The following is an 18096-nucleotide window of genomic DNA, read 5'->3' as shown; positions in this document are numbered from 1 at the left end:
GATCAATATGATCAGTCTCTACTACGATCCAAACTATATTATGGTCAACAAGTAAAGACTAAGGTCAAACTAGAGTCCCTTCATCCTCAATTTATATCAAAGGTGTTAAACGAATCTCATGGTTAAAATTTTCTCAAATATTACATGATTTTAGAAAGGTCACCAAATCAATGAAAAATTCAAGTTTACATGAATCTTCAAATTCATGTAAACTATGATTTCTCCAAATTTATCTTTATCACATGACTTCTTCGAATTTCACATAGTGAAATCCTACGATTGATAAGGCTTACGTGACACCAAAAATTGATGGATCAATTCAATTACATTTTAAAAAGTATGAAATCGATTTTTAATGCCATGTGTACAAAAATCAGTGAGTCGATTCATCAATTTTAATCAAAGAAATTTATTATTTTTAATTCACCACATGCACTAAAATTAGTTGGTTAGCCCACACATTTTTAATTAAAGAAATTTGATTTTTTAATCCTCATGTGCACCAAAATCAGTTTGTCGACTCACGCGTTTTAATCAAAGAAATTTGATTTTTTGAATTATCACATGCACTAAAATCAACGAGTTAACCCACACATTTTAATCAAAGAAATTTAAAAATTTTAAATCGTCACGTGCACCAAAATCAGTGAGTTAACCCACACATTTTAATCAAAGAAGTTTGATTTTTTGAATTGCTACATACACCAAAATCAATGAGTTAACCGACACATTTTAATCAAAGAAGTTTGATTTTTTTAATTGCCACGTGCATCAAAATCAGTGAGTCGACCCGATTAAATTGTCAATCAATGGGTTGATCCAATAACATCACAAAATCAATAATTCTATCCGATTAAAAAATCAATGAGTCGACTTTCTAATTTTGTATAAAAAAATTAATCTATTAACATTAAAAATCAATGAATCGATCCACTAACGTTTTAGAAATCCAAAGATTGTTATTAGTGCCACGTGTGCCAAAAATCAATGGATCAATTCGGATGCATAAAAAAATGAAATTATGAAATAAAAAAAAACTTACCTTCACCGAATAATTTTAGATGCTTGGACTCCTTCAAAAAGACTCGAAATAGCTTATGAGTATTGTCGTGATCCTGCAAGCTTCAAAACGTAAGAGAAAAGTGAGTTTATGGAGAGAGTTGTTGCGACTATGGGTGATGGTTGAAAGCGAGAGAGAGTGGGGCTATTGAGAACGTTAATGGTTGAAGATGAGTCAAGCTATGGACTATTGTGGGGTTGTAATGAAGATGGGTGCAGCAATGAAGGTTGTTGGAGAAAAATTCGATGGCTAAAAAATCATGATAAATGAGGGCTGCTGGAGAAAAGTTTTAATGGCTGAAAAATCGTGATAAAAGGGACTGTTGGAGAAGAGTTTTAATGACTGAAAAATAGTGATAAATGGGGCTACTAAAGAAGAGCTTTAATGGTTGAAAAATCATGATAAATGGGACTGCTGGAAAAGAGTTTTAATGGGGAAGAAGGATGAGTGGTGTTGATGTCCAATGTGGAGAAAGGAGTGCCCCTCCATAGCAAAGATGGTTGCTGAATTTTTATGGAAAAGAAGGTGTATTGCAGATTATTTTTCAATTGACTGGAAAAAAGGGGTGTTACAAGTTTTATGGGGAAGAAGATGGTCCTTTTTTTTTCAATCCCCTTTCTCTTCTTCTTCTCCTCCTTTTAAAAATGTGGGAGAGGAGTGAGTTCATGGAAAGAGTTAAAAAGAGGGAGGTGGAGTGCAACCAAGGACGTGGGGTGATGGGAGTAGTTGGGAAAGAAAGACATAGGGGAGAGAGTTGAGCTCTCAAAACGTGGGTCTGCCCTTCTTTTCTTTCTTTTAGAGAATGAGAGTAACGATCTCATGATACTCACCTCATTGGTCGTCCCTCGTTAATGAATCGTGATTGGTTGATAATTTAGTTTTGATTCCGATTGGTTGATTTTGATTCTTTTTTTTATTTGAGTTTGAATTTTAATTCGGATTTGTCAACAGTTTGATTTTAATTTGATATTTTAATTTAATCTTGAATTTTTGTTTGATTTTAAATTTTGATTGTTTAATTAAGATTTAATTTCAATTTGATTTGATCGATTGAATTCGATTTTGGATTTCGAATTTGTTAATTTTGTTGGATTTCGATTTAAATTAGAATTTATTGGTCAGTTGGTTTTTTTATTTTTAATTTGATTTTACCTTTTAATTGGTTGATTGATTTTTAAATTTTTTTATTGGTCGATTAATAATTTTTTTTTATTATTTTGGTTGATCAATTAATTATTTAATTTGAATTCTTTTTTTTATTGGATTTTAATTGTTTGATTTTTTAATTTGAGTTTGATTTTGAGTTTAATTTTATTTTCATTAAATTAAATTTTTAACTTGATTTGATTTTTATATTTCTTCATGTTTTCCTAAGGATCAAGGTCTCTATGTTATAGTTCATACTAAGGGACATTTTGGTTATTTTTGTGATTTTTCTTGAATTTTTTTATTTTTATCAATTAAGCTCACGTTAGACTCGAAATTATATTCTGAGTGCAATAAACCTACTTTCAAGATTTTTCGGAGGTCCGAAATTTATGAGGGGTATTTTCATCATTTTGGTGATTTTTACAAATTTTTATGAATTTTAGAGTAGGATTTCTTTCAGTCTTTACGTGATTATTTTTTAGTCTTAAAGTCATATTTTCCTAGTGTAGCAAGGTCTCTAAGGTATCAAACTGTGAAGCGAACCAAAGCATACGTGCTTGCTAAATTGAGTGTAAAGTGTAACGATCCTAAACATGCTTAAATTTTTATGTCGAGTCGTGATGAGTAGGGTGATGGAAAGAAAGAAAAAAATTAGAAACAGAAGGAATCAAGAACAGTACTCACAAGCCTTCGAGTTCTTTACGTTCATCATTAGGAATTCACGGTAACCGAATAACGAATTGTCGAATTAGGCGGATGCAAAAAATGGGATGTCTATAGATGCCCCTCTTTGGAAAAGGGTGGAAGCAAGCTAGATACCCAATCCATTGTGGTAGATGGTGCGACATCCGAATGCCAAAGCCAGTGACAGCTCATTTTGCAGTCTAATTCGACAATTTACCGAGGCGTATATATCCTTAAAGGTAATCTCTCCTTGGACTAAATGATCAAATTCTTGAATTTTAAAAAATTCTCCTTGACTGATGCAAATGCAATGAGAATGCACGTGCGTGTGCAATAATGTAGTGATAGTTTTGAAAAGATATATCTCCATTCTGCGTATTCATGCTAGGAGAATAATAAACTTAACAAAAAATTGTGTAAGGTCTACATAAGATCTAAGCAACATCTAAAAAAAATAGATAAAACTGAGTAAAATTTGAACATAAGCTGATCATAATCTGAGAAAAACTTAGCATAAAGGTCTGAGCATAATTTGAGAAAAACTGAGCATAAGGTCTGAGCATAATCTGAGGAAAAATCTCAGCAAGGTCTGAGCAAAATCTGATAATAATCTCGACAGGGTTTGAGCAAAATTTGAAGCTAGTCTGAGTATAATCTGAGATGAATCTCAGTGGGTCGAAGCAAAATTTGATACGGGTCTGAGTCTAATCCGAGATGAATATCGACGGGTCTGAGCAAAATCTTAGGCGGGTCTGAGTATAATCCAAGATGAATATCGGCGAGTCTAAACAAAATTCGAGAAAGAATCTTGACGGGTCTAAGCAAAATTTGAGGGGGGTCTGAGTATAATCCGAGACGAATCTCAACGGGTCTGAGTATAATCTGAGATGAATTTCGGTGAGTTTGACCAAAATCCGAGAAAGAATCTCGACGGGTCTAAGTAAAATCTAATAAACAACGAAGTAAAATCCCATTCCAAAGGACCCATTTTTTTAACAAAGAGTTGGATTTTATGAAGGTCAGGGCGATATTTTAACTTTCTTTGAACCTCTGGGATTTTTAAAATTGCTATCGAGAAGGTAACCTTTTATTCTGAATTTTCCTTATCCTTTGGGGCTGAAATTGATCAGGCTTAAGAACAAAAAATGCCCCTAGTTCGATAGGACCTTACACTGAGGATAATTGAACACATTTTGAAAAAACATGCCCCCTAATGTAAGGGAAAAATATATATGCTTCAAAAAAAAAAAGAGAATTACCCCTCAATATGAAAATTAGAAGTCTTGGATTACCACAAGTGCAATAAGGGTTCACTTTTAATTTTGACTTTATTGAAGATGTGAGTCAAGCTCAACTGTTGAAAACAAATATTCACTTTTGAGATTCATTTTGGAGATCACATTCTTTCCCCTTTGACTCGCATAGGAAAGTAAAAAATTTCAAATCAATTGTAAACAAGATGCATGTGGCTTCTGAGACTTTGTCTGGTTTAAGTTAGGTATTGAAGCTTGGTCATTTGAACTTTTGATGTTCTGACTTGGCTCATCTTTTCAGATTCTCGACTCGATAGAGATTTTTCTCTGAGTACTCTATCTTTTGCCTAGATTGTCTTTTCAAACTTTCAATCTAGCGAGCGTGCTCTAATTTTTGCCTAGATCGTCTTTTTAGGTTTTCGATCTAGCAAGCTTATAATTTTTCTTTTTCTTTACTCTAATTATTGTCAAGGCTGTCCTTTTGGATTTTCAACCTGCGAGCTTGCCTTGATTTTTGGCTAAGTCATCTTTTCGGATTTTCAACCTAGTAGGCCTCCCCCTTATTTTTAGAACTTCTAGAGTAACTACCTGATTTTGTTTGCTATTTTCCTCGACCTTTTCATACAATACTTAGGAGGACTTTCATGGGTAAGATTAGGACTGGGTCTAAAAAGAAAGGAATTTTGAGGCTCAAAAACCTGAATGCCCCTTGTGTGGCATTTCTTTAAAATTATTTTTTCTCTTTGAATTTTCTTCCCCATTTTGTAGACAATTTTTTTCTTTGTCTTTGTATTTTTTTCTCTCTATAGGGGAATATATTTTTTTTATTTTTTAACTGGTCGAGCTTGAAGTGACTTCTCAGGTTGCCTACGTACCCCAGAATTTTGGAATCAGACCAAAAAGTAGTTCGAACACATTCCCTACCCTAGGTTAGGTAATCAAGTTGAGAAAAAAAAAGGTTTTTTCTTTAATTATTTTTTTTTAAAAAGACTGCAAAGGATTGAGAAAAGAGATATTTAACTAGGTAACAAGAAAAATGATTCGACCAAAGATGACCTTCTTAAATGTAGTATCGCTTGATTTAGTCAAGATTTGTTGGTTCTGGTAATTCGTCGCCATCGTGATCTTAGAGTTTGACAACTTTCCCAGGCAACACCTCTTTGATAATGAAGGGATCTCCCTAATTGGGCTTGAATTTACATCTAGGATCGAAGATGAGTGCTTGGTTTTTTTTAAGTATTAGGTCTCCAACTTGTAAGTCGCAAACTTTAACCCTTTTATCAAATGCTTGAGCGACCTTCTCTGATAAGCTTGCACGTGGTATGGGGCTCTAAGAAATTTTTTATCGATTAAATTCAACTCTTCGTATCGGTGACGAACCCAGTCTACTTTTGATAACTGACTTTCCATTAAAATCCTAAGGGACAGGATTTCCATTTCAACTAGTAAAACAACTTCCATTCCATACACTAGTAAATAAGGGGTGGCTACAGTGGAAGATCGTATTGAGGTACGATATGCTTAGAGCGCAAATGATAATTTTTCAAACCAATCCCTATGCGATTGACACATCTTCATGATGATCGTCTTGAGATTCTTATTAGTTTCTTCAACTGCTCCGTTAGTCTGAGGATGGTAGGGTGATGATTTGTGGTGTTTGATGTTGAACTTTGAACATAGAGTAATAACTTCAATTTTGAAGTATGGCCCGTTATCAGAGATCAGTTCAAAAAGTACTCCATATCGACTGATAATATATGTTTAGACGAACTTGGCAACTTTGGATGTAGTAAGAACAGTATACGAAGTGGCCTCCACCCATTTTATAAAATAATCAATGGCCATTAGAATGTACTCATGTCCATTCGATACTTTAAGCATGATTTTACCAATTATATCAATTCCCCAGACAGAAAATGGCCATGGCGAAGTCAAACCAACTAACTGAGATGGAGGTACATGTATGAGGTTAGCATGTACCTCCATATGATATCCCTATCCAATAATATCCCTGTCTCATGATTCGTTTGGCTAACATTTTTCCACTCATATGTAGTCCCACAGTCTCCGGAATGCAATTCTTTCATTATTCGTTCAACTTGATTTTTGTCAACACATGACAAATGAATATTAAAAAATACATAATAAGAACACGGCGGTGTAGTCGATAAGAGAGCAGAGGAACATGTCGATATAACCGTCTCGGTTAAGGTAATTCGTTATTCTAGAATCCGACGTGGAATCTCATCATTATAATTTAATTTTGTAGCTGGTCTAGCATACCATAGTTGGATGACCATTTATTCGGCTCAAACTGACTGTTGACTAAGAATCCAATATTGAATTCAACTAATGGTGAGGTTAACCGTTTGATGACTACAGACTAACAATAATCACTAACTAACCTAGGAGACCCCTAATGTCGAAGCCTATCAAGAGGCAATCCCTTTAAGAGTGAGAGAGAGACGTCTCTTTTTATAGAACAAATCTTTCTATTTTCTTTGTTTCTCTTTTTTTTTTCCACTTTTAAGAAAATAGGAGTAACGATCCCAAGCTACTCACCTTAATGATCCATTGATTGGATTTTCAATTTTAATTTAGTAGGTTAGTTTTAATTTTTATTTTTATCTGATTGGTCAATTTTTGGTTTTGTCGATTGGATTTGAATTTGATTAATTGATTGAATTTTTAATCGATCTGTTGGTCGGTTGGAATTTGATTTTAATCTTGCTTTAATTAGTCAATTGGATTTTAATTTTGAATTTATTGGTTGATTGATTTTTAATTTTTAATTTGCTTTTACCTTTCAATTGGTTGAGTAATTTTTAATTTGAACTTAAAGTTGATTTTGATTTAATTTGATTGCTTGATTAAATTTTAATTTAATTTTTAATTTGATTTTGATTTGAATTTTAATTGTTTGATTTTTAATTTAAATTTTATTTTTATTAGATTAGATTTATAAATTGATTTCGAATTTAAATTTGATTTTGATTTTTTATCATGTTTGCCTATCAAGGTCTCTAAGTCAAAGTTAGACATTGAAGGGTATTTTGGTTATTTTTATGATTTTTTCTAAATTTTTTCTATTTTTGTCAATTTGGGTCCATTATACTCAAAATCATATTCTGAATGCAATGGAAGTACTTTCGAGATTTTTCAGAGGTCCAACATTTATGAGGGATATTTTTGTCATTTTGATGATTTTTGTAGATTTTTTTGAATTTTGGCATGAGATTTCTTTCAATTTCAACGTGATTATTTCTAACTCTTAAAGTCATGTTTTTCTAGCGTAACGAGGCCTCTAAGTTATTAAACTGTGTAGCGAACCTAAACGTACGTGCTTACTAAATCGGATAAAAGTTGTAATAATCCTAAGCGTGCGTAAATTTTTATGTCGAGTTGTAGAGAGTAGGAAGCTAAAAATACTAGAAACGGAAGGAATCAGGGATAGTACTAATAAGCCTTCGAATTCTTTACGTTCATCATTAGGATTACACGAAAATAGGATGACGAATTTTCGAATTAGGCATATGCAAAAATGAGGTGTCTACAGATGGGAGTATTGTATGTAATGCCTATGACAACATTGTACATGATGGTAAGTTTTGTTAAAAATGTCTTATGGCTGGTATGTTAATATGCCCGAACATTTGTTTATTTTGGTTTACAAGAACCTATGCTCCATAAACCAGAACCCGACCTTTTAGACATGCATATTAGATGGCTCGGAGCGTTGATGGGTTTACCATGTTTGTTTAGGTATCCTAGTGTTTGAATGTTGAGGGAGCCCTTGATTTTATGTCTCAAGGACCAATATTTTTAGTATTGTTGTAGATTATAATCTGATTGGTTTCATTTTAACCTAAACAAATCATGGTTTGATTAAGGGCCATTTGAGTTTGAGCGTCCATGGTACACTAAAGGGGATATCAACTTGAACTTAAAGTATCCTCCCATTATTTCAAATATTTTGTCCAATATAAACTATCACATCTTGCTTTATAGAGCACCCATTTGTACATTGCTAATTTAAAATCTTAATTTGGTTATCATTTACTAGTTTTTATTTAATTTTGCTAATATTAATGCTCCTGATTCAAGAGGCCAAATACTATTGCACAATTGTATTCTCATCAAAAGCAGATATTTGCTTTCCCCATCGTGGTGGTTATATGTTTAGTAATTTTGTTAGCACATCCCTCCCCCCCCCCCCCCCCCCCCTCTTTTTTTTTATGATTGTCACAAAAAAATATTATCTTATTTTGGCATATAGTCTTTAGAGAATGTGTCCAAAAAGTTCTTACCCTTTTGTAGCATTATTTACGACAAGGCACCAAAACACTCCTAAATGACCCGAGTAAAAATTGTTTGAGTAGCACAATGCATTCTCATTATCCTCAATTATTTAGCATTTTTGTTTCATATATGGATAGGAGTGTCATGATCACACACAACACAACTTAGTAATTTAGCCTATTATTGTTAACTTCTAGTTTGTCAAAAAAGAAAATACCATTTCTATTCTCAGTTGCAGGTCTGTTTTTGTTATTTTTTAATGAGTTCAATAATTTAATGCTAGTGGAATTTGAACCTAAGGGAAGGTCCATGATATTCCTAGCTACTTTAATGTAAGGGATATATAGTGGATGACTGGTGATAATATGACTCCCCCATGTGGCATACTCAATCGATTCCCCTAACGTGGGTGGGGTGTGTCAGAACCATAGACTTTTTTGCCACAAGATACACAACCGCAGATCCCCATAACTTTGTGCAGTTGTGTATCCTGATGAAAGGAAATCTATGGTTGTGGCACACCCTACATCAGGGGAGTTGATTGAGTATGCCACGTGGGGGAGTCAAATTATCACGATTTGATCATACAGATGAACATAAGCAGCTATGATGATATGTAGGTTATGTAAGACTTTTTGCAATCTTGTTTAAGGTTGGCCTTTACATTATTATTCTTTTGTTTCTATTTAGAATCCATTTCTTTGGCAGTAATTTTCCAGGAAATCACAAGCTTTGATGGAAGTTTGTGTTATTGGTTGTGGTAGAAGGTTAGGTTGGTGAGATTGGGGAAGGCTAAGGAGAAGTTGAGTCAATCAAAAACCATCTAATATGTATAAGACAGATACATCAAAGACGGAAAGAAACACAAAACAATGTGAACCGACGGGAAAAAAAATAAAGAACAACGTGTCTCTCATGTTATTTTCATCATAGACTATAGAATGAATAGTTTCAATGGTGCATGAGTGATTAAGAGTAGATTTGTCTCTGTAGGATTGTTAATTGTTGCTTGAAAAAAACTATGCAACTCCTTTCTTAATAGGGTATGAAGTCTCATTTTATGCCCTGTTTTTCTCAAAAGGATATTTTAAACCATGGTCTTAATTCATCTATTAATTATGTTATAAAGCTAACAACAAATGGTTGAATTTGGTTTTGCAGGAGCTGTGTTTAATTTGCTATGCTCAAGTAAGGACCATATGTTGATGGCAAAAATCCAGAGGCATTTCGGGAATGAAGTAGCTGAGGTAATATATGAGGTTTTACTTTACCTTAAATGTTGGCATTTGGAGAGAGTTAATCCATTTATTTACACACTTCATCATAATGCGATCTAAATACTGACACTATTGATTGAAATATAGATGGTTATCTATGGTTTGAATCGACTACCACCCCCCTTATTTATAGTGTAGTTTCGTTAAACATGAGACTTTCTTAGGAATCTCGTTATGTTTTGGCTGGATAGCTCACATTTTCTATCCTCTCTTGCTTTCAGATAATTGTGATTTGGAAACAAGGGCTGATTATCTGATAGTCATATAATTTTGCAAATGATTTACTGTATTTTTTGTCCCGCAAAACATTTAGAAGGAGGTTTTCATACCCTTAACTGCGACATTAGTAGATACCGTTTCATACCATTCTAGATGCATAAATAAGCCTCATATACAATGTCAGCTTCAATTTTATTTATTTTTTTGTGCTCTTTTTTGTATCTAATCATTGAAAATGTTACTCTAAAACTTCACCCTTCATCGTAGGAAGTATACTAAGAAACTTGAGTCCTGATAGATATGGTCGTGTTCGTAATGTCAGCCTAAGACCAACTCCTAGTAAATTATTTGATCACTACCCTAATGAGAAAGGTAAATTCTCACTGATAATTGAATATGTTGTATTTCAAAATATTTTGCTAATAAATAATTATTGATTGATATGATTAATTTGATTAATGTATGCAAATTATAGGTTGATGAGCAATACAATTAGCCCGACAATGATTAGTGCCCGCAATAACAACCATGAATGATAGTTTTTATTTTTTGAGTGACAAACATGGATTTATAAGCATTGACTCTTAACTCAATTGACTTATTATTTATTATACTTGTCTCTTAACTAATTTAACTTACTAAGTAATTGTGCTTAATTAACATGTTGTATAAAAATAGGTATTTAATTACAAATAATTTTAAAATAAAAAACCTTATTAGCGACGGCCATTACCACCACTATAGGCATTCAAATTGTATACGATAATAAAAATTAATTAGCGACGGCCACTACCGTCACTAAAGGTGGTTTTTAACCACCACTATACCTTGGCCATCACTATTGATAATAGCGGCGGTAATTTTGGTATTTGCGACGGTTTTTGAACCCTGCTTAAAACCTAAAATTTTGTTGTGAGTGCATACCGCCCCTTACCAATTTTACTCCATCACTTAAAAATCCCCCTTTGCACTCCATCTAGATGATTTCACTCCAAAAATAATTAAAAAAATATTGAACACTTTTTTTTTTTTTTGTTCTTCCTCAACTATGTCCAAAGAAATTAGTGCTAGTTCAATAATTTTTGTAAGAAATATTTTTTCATTTAGAATCAATTTTACAAAATTTTAATTGGAGCCAAAGAGAACAGAAACAAAATCAATCACAAAACACGATCAAGCTAGAGCATGAGCAAATAATACGAAGTTATAAGTTAAAATAAAGCTTAAACCCTAAAAGATTAGGCATTGGAGTGCATACTAGTCGATCCCTTGAAAATATTAAGTTGTAAATAATTTTTAGTGGACTCTCTTACCTATGAAAATAAAAGAATATTTTTTTTATAAAAAAAAAATAGAAAATACCAATTGTTTTCAATTGTAAGACAACATGGAAAGATTTTTGTTGTATTTAGAATTTTTGAAGTAGGCTATTTTTACTTAGGCAGTGTTTGTTTGCGCTATTTTTCAGCGCTTATTACTGAAAAAAATTAAATTCAGCACTTTTTGTTAAAATAGCACGTTTGTTTACTCTATATTTTCAGCGCTTATTGCTGAAAATAAGTGAAAAAAATTCAGCACTATTTTGATGCTGAAAAAAAGTGCTGAAGCGGTAAGCACTTCGTTTTTTCGACACGGACAAGTATGCCCTTCATTTTTTTAAGCATGGACAAGTATGCCTTTCTTTTTAAAAAGATATTACCTCTTATATCCTATGGATAAGTATATAAACACCCCACAAATTAATAAATCCACACCATGGCTAAATTATTTTGTCTTATATGGGTTAAAAGTTTTGGAATGAGTAGATTTTTGGTGAGGATGATCTTCTCATTAGTATATAAGCACCCCACAAATTAATAAACCCACACCATAGCTAAATTATTTTGTCTTATATAGGTTAAAAGTTTTGGAATAAGTTGATTTTTGATGAGGATGATCTCTAACAAAAAATCAGCATATCCTGAAACTTCTAACTCTATCAAAACAAGTTCAATAACCATAAATCGTCCCTTTTTTTTTTTTTTTTGAAAACTATTTTTGTCGAGTTAGAAGTTTCAAAATGGACTATTTTTGGTAAGGATGATCTCTAGACCATATAGACCATTCTCACTAAAAATTTGCTCATTCCAAAAACTTTAACCTATATAAAACAATAAAAATTTCGCTATGATGTGGGTTGCCCTTATTAATTCATAGGGTGCTTTTATAATTACACATCCTTCATTTCCATCGAAAATTATTCATCTAAAATTAAGCTATTTTAATGTTGATTTCAAATTTTTGTGACTTGTATGACATTATTATTTTTAATCTGAAATTTGTGGGCTTTTATAAATAGAAATTATTATTTATAAATTGAAGATTTGAGTATTATTTATTATTTAAAAATAAATTGTATTTTAATTTTATAAGAAGTCATATATTTTATTGTATTTGATAAGAAATTGGCATTTGAAACATGCAAACAATGTATAATATGATTGTAAAGGTAATAAAGATAATTTACCAGTTCAGCAATGTGTAATAAATATGATTCAGCATCTAAACAAACAACTTTTTCAGCACTTAAATTCAGCGCTTAATGCTATTTAGCACTTATTTTTTTCAGTTTAACAAACAGCACTTTAGTTTTAGTTTTTGCAAGATTATTTAAAATTTTGGTTATTTTTGTTTATCGATTAACTTGTATTGAGCTGGCCCTGTGGCCATGTATGGTTTCAAAATTCAAAAACAAATAGACGATATAAAATAACATTGCACCATATACAGCCAAATAAAATCAGTTGAGTTCCGGATCAATATATTTTCAAGTTGACAAGAAGAATATTTTCCAAGTTGGTTCTGTAGAGTTGGGGGACGAGTCATCATCTCATAATAATCATATTAAGTAGACTCATCCAAGTTTTCATTTTGACTCAAAATTCACTCTCAACTGACGTGGCATACACGCACATAGCCATAGATCTTTTCCCTGAGATACAAACAAGAGGAAAGTTTTACTTTTTGACTGACCTTTCTCAAGTGAGTTTAATACGATTCTTTAATTTTATTTTATTTTGCATCAACTTTTACTTATTATATAACACAACAATCGTTTTCAAATCAAAGTGATGTGGATATTAAGTTTGGTCTGTTGTAATTAAAAGTTGACTTTTACTTATTATATAACACAACAATCGTTTTCAAATCAAAGTGATGTGGATATTAAGTTTGGTCTATTGTAATTAAAAGTTGGGGTGTCAATAGAAACTCTGTTTTAAAATTTTTTTTTTTTTTTAAAAAAAGTTTAAAAAACTATGGTTATGTTCTGACTCACATAATAAACAAACACAAGAAAAGCTGGAAACAGAGAAACAAAATTCAGTTACCAACAGAACAATTGAACCTAACCAAACGCATTTCCAGCCCAAATTACCTCACCAGCTATTTGATTTGAAGAGCCTTCCTTCCGTCTTCACGTCACCATGGCTGACTTCTTTATTATCCTCTACGTGTCATCCCAACTAACAACTATTTTTTTAGGGGTGCATCGACGTTGGACACTTAATGTCTACTACACGAACACCCTAACACCCTGATCTGATCAATACAAGTTTTTTAGGGATATCATTTGCCCATTAACTCTCTCTCTCTATGTTGGATGGATACTCTGTGTCCAACGATGTTGACACTAAATTTGACTTAAATTTTTAAATTAAAATTGGAAAATGCAGGAATGATACAAACGTAGACACAAACGTGACAAAAAATGATGTGGTGGCGCACACACATTACTCGTATCTCGCGGAAAAGTATCTACGGTAATGTGCACGATACCACGAGTTTTTGTCACCCTTGTATCACCCCAGCACGATTCATTAAAATTTGAATACTTGAAGTAACTTATTCTTGTTAAAGAAGTTAATTTGAAGAAAGAAAATGGATGGTGGACTAAGTAAGACTTTTATTATTTAATATTAAAGGAAGACCAGAGACATTTGGTATTTGTTTAATTTTTCTGAATCGTAGTCTCCAAGAAAGTGAAAGAAAATCCTAATCATCAGATATCAAATAGAGAAAGAAAGAATTAAAGAAGCAGTGAGCATCACATGGCTGAAATCAAGCATTCTAACGCCACTTCTTCTTCTTCTTCTTCTACTACTACTACGGCTTCTCTGCCAATCCAAACTCAAATGCCACCAACAGAGAAACAAGAGCAGCAACATTTTCATTCATCAAAAAATCCCAGAAGCAGCATCAGAAGCAATAAGAAGATTAGCCCCCCCATTAAGGTTGGTTTTCTCTCTCTTTCTTTCTACCATCTCTTATGTTTATTTGTCTCTGATTCTTGTCTTTCTTTCACTCATTCATATTTTTTTCTTTATTGGATAATTTAGATTAGTTCAAAGTATTCTAGTAATCATATTTAGCATTGATTTTTTTTTTTAAATCACAATAGAAGGATTATTCATGGACAAGAAGATCTCTAACCCAAATCTTTTTTTTTATTTTAAATAATCTCTTCAAGAACTTGTAATTAATTTTTATCAATTTTAAATATTAATTTATTTTTGTTTAGCAGGAGCAGGAGCAGGACCAAGAACCCATCTCCCACCTCAAAACAACAGAGACCGTGGTGGCCAGGAATTTTTCCAGCAAACTCTTTCTCCTCCTCTTCTACCTCCACCTTTTCTTAACCACCATCTTAATAATCTTCTTCACAGTCCACAGCTTGACCACCACCACAACCTACCACTTTCACTTTCACTTTCGCCCCCTCCATTGGTACCCACCACTCCTTACTTCATCAGCATGTGCCGCCATTACAGCCTTCTTATGGCAATGTGCCACCAGATACAACCCCTCCAAAACCCTAAAAGCTGCCTTTTGGCTTAGCCCTTCATTAACATTCGCGGTTGCCATTCTACTTCTCTCCATTGGCAATGCTGGAAGTTTCTCTGCAGCTGCTTTTGCACTCATCTTTGCCCTCTTTCAATCCCTTTACGCATGTTGGGTCGTGCCACGTGTCGATCATGCCAATCAAATTCTATCAGTTTCTCTCTCTGCACCTTCTCTTGGTGCTACAAGTTCGCTCACTATTTCTCTTCTCATTGGCACCATTTATTCCTGTTTAACGGTTTCGGGTATAGGAAGTGCTACCAATACCCATACCCGGATCCGATTCTTCTCACTTTTCGTCTTTGTGTTTCTTTTTTTAAGTCTTGCATGGACTATGCACGTTATTAGGAACGTATTGCATGTAACAATCTCGAGGGAGGCTTATATGTATTTCACACGAAGGATAGAGATTGGTACACGTGTGGATTTCTCCGTGATGATGATGGGTAGTGTTTGTCTCGGATCTGTTCTTGAACCTATTATTGGGTTTATATGGGGATCGGCACGTGCGATGAGTTCAGTTGCAGGTGACACGGATGAGTTCATGTTTTCTTGTGCAGATTGTTACGCTGGTGTGGCAGAAAGAATTGTGGCGTATGGAAATCGGTGGGGGTTCGTGCATGTGGGTGTGTATGGTAAGGGATTTGTGAGGGCATCAGTTGATACGTGGGAGATGTTTGAACGAGTTAGGATGAAATCGTTGATTGAGTCAGAGCTCACCGGGTCGTTTTGCTTTATGTGTGGATCGGCAAGTGGGTCATTGTGCACACTTGTGGCTGGATCCTGGGCTCTTGCAATCGACAAGACCTATGCTACTCAACTCTCCATCTGTGCCTTCTTCATTGGTTATTTCACGGTAAAGTTTCAACCCATATTTTCTTTCTATATATATATATATATATATATATATATATATATATAGGATCAGGTTCAAACGACAATCATATAGACAACCATATAGACAACGCGTTTTGTCTTATATGGGCAAAAATGTTTGGAATGGGCTGATTTTTTGTGAGGATGATCTCTATGGTGAGGGGATCATCCTGGCAAAAAATCATCCCATTCCAAAACTTCTAGACCGTCCGATTTTTGTTGAAAAATTATAGACCGTCCAATTTTTGTAAATCAATTTTGATGGGGTTAGAAGTTTTGGAATTTGATGATTTTTGCCAGGATGATTCTCTCATCATAGAGATCATCCTCACAAAAAATCAGCCCATTCCAAACATTTTTGCCCATATAAGACAAACACGTTGTCTATATGTGTGTCGCAATGTGTGTTGCAGGAACCCGACCCATATATATATATATATATATATATATATATATTTGTTTTAAAACTCATTTGAACCAACTTACTGAGTCAACTCATAATCCCAATCAAGTCAAAATGCACGTGTCATTTTTAAAAATTCAGTCGAACGAATTTTTTATTTTATTTTAGAAGGTTAGGTTACTTTTTCTTGACGTAAAATTAGTTGACCCCGTTACATGCTACAAGATTAGGTTTACCCCTTTGGCCGTGAATCAAGGTTACTTTTTCTTGACGATACACGTTGAAATTTTGACTTTTCAAATTTTGATTTAGTAATTTAATTATTTAAAGAACATTTTGATAAAAATCAAAATTTCAGCTTTAAAACATCAATAAAACACAATGAATGTCCACTTATATGATCAAGGCGGTGAACCTAGTCTTGCATTTTACAACAGACTAAAGCTAATTTCACCAATCTAACAACGAGGTAATTTTAAAATTAAAAAAAAAAAAAACTAGTTAATTATAATGATATATATATATATATATAGAGCGGGTTTCTTTTGACAAAATCCTAACCAACATTCTAGAGAAAGTTTTATCTTATTTAAGTAAAAAGTTTCGAATGGAATGATTTTTGTGAAGATGATCTCTATAATTAGTAGATCATCCTCACAAAAAATTAGTCAATTCTGAAACTTCTAACCCCATGAAAAGTGATTACAAACTAACAGTAAAAATTGACGGTTCACGATTCTTCATCTTATAAAATAAGGTTAGAAATTTCAGAATTTGTTGATTTTTTATGAGGATGATTTCCTCATATATATCTATAAATATATATATATATGAAAACAATTATGTTATTTTATGAATATGATTGATGAAAATTCCCAAATGCCCTGATGAGTAGAGGAGAATTTTTGGGGTTTTTTATTTAATTTATATAAATTTAAATACAATGTAAAACATTGGATGGATGGTCCAACATAAAAAAAAATTCATTATAAAATATTAGTATTTTTTAAATAATTAGTAAGACATTTGATTTGTTAGGTAATTCTCCATATATATATATATATGATTAAAAGAGTTGGATTGGATGAAGCAAGTGGAAGCAGACCAAAAACCACATATGGTCTTGGCTCCCATTAAATTTGAGTGTAAATTGGTGATTTGCATTGCAGAGTCGGATTGGCATGACATGGCCTCAGGCGTGCGTGTGTGCATACCATGTAGCATATGCAGAGAATCCACAGAGCCTTGTGTTTGATTCCACCATACCCAATCGAATTCAAGAGCTACAGAGATCTCAAGTGTAATTAATTTTCTGGTCTGTGAAGAAGAACAAGGCCAATTGATTGTATGATTGTACTAATTCAGCTTTGTTTTGATGTCCCAATTGTATAATATGTCATAATAATTTTCTAGAAAAAAAGGTATTTGTAAAAAGAAAATGTAGAAAAAGGAGTAAGTCTTAGATTTTATAGGTGCCCAACCCCAACCCCAGCCCCAAAGAAAGTAAAGGAAAACCAAGTGTTCTTACGACTCTCTACCCACCCAATCAATTATGTTCCACTTAATCCCTCTTTCATGGACACATGTCTTCCTCCTGTTACATGAATCAAATGTTTCATTTCATCTAGGAAAAGCCATTCTTTCTCAACAATGTCATCAATTCAACGTGTTTTTTTTTTAAGCATATATTCATGATGAACCAGCATTTATATATATATAAACCTTCGATCAAGGGGGTATAAACCAAATATCACTAATTTCACACAGCGGTTAGGCTTTTATCATTCAAGTTTAAATTGGATACTGGTCTGGTCGGTCGGTCTATTTTAATATGCAAATCTAGGGAGTATGAAGGCCTTGTATAATAAACCAACTCCAAAGGAAATCTAGAAAGGGGGAAGCAGCCTAAAATGCAATCAAAACTCAACCCATTTTTAAAGTACTACTGACAGGGAAGGGAGAAAAACCACTAATATTTATTATTTATTGGCAAGAAAA

At 33.1% G+C, this 18096-nt stretch overlaps 1 protein-coding gene across 1 annotated transcript; it reads left to right on the top strand.

Moving 5' to 3' along the window:
* Positions 1–13874: 13874 nt before the first annotated feature.
* LOC147381174 (uncharacterized) lies at positions 13875–17580 on the top strand. Its single transcript, XM_086430752.1, has 3 exons — positions 13875–14212; positions 14509–15675; positions 17268–17580. Exons 1-3 carry the CDS (start codon positions 14030–14032, stop codon positions 17400–17402), a joined length of 1485 nt encoding a protein of 494 aa, XP_086286878.1. The 5' UTR covers positions 13875–14029; the 3' UTR covers positions 17403–17580.
* The last annotated feature ends 516 nt before the right edge of the window (positions 17581–18096 follow it).

The sequence above is a fragment of the Akebia trifoliata genome, unplaced genomic scaffold (genome assembly GCF_017979445.1).
Source record: "Akebia trifoliata isolate Shusen 1 unplaced genomic scaffold, ASM1797944v1 Contig00679, whole genome shotgun sequence".
NCBI lineage: Eukaryota > Viridiplantae > Streptophyta > Magnoliopsida > Ranunculales > Lardizabalaceae > Akebia > Akebia trifoliata.
The sequence above is the reverse complement of the archived record's forward strand: the minus strand, read 5'-3'. Positions and strand labels throughout refer to the sequence as shown.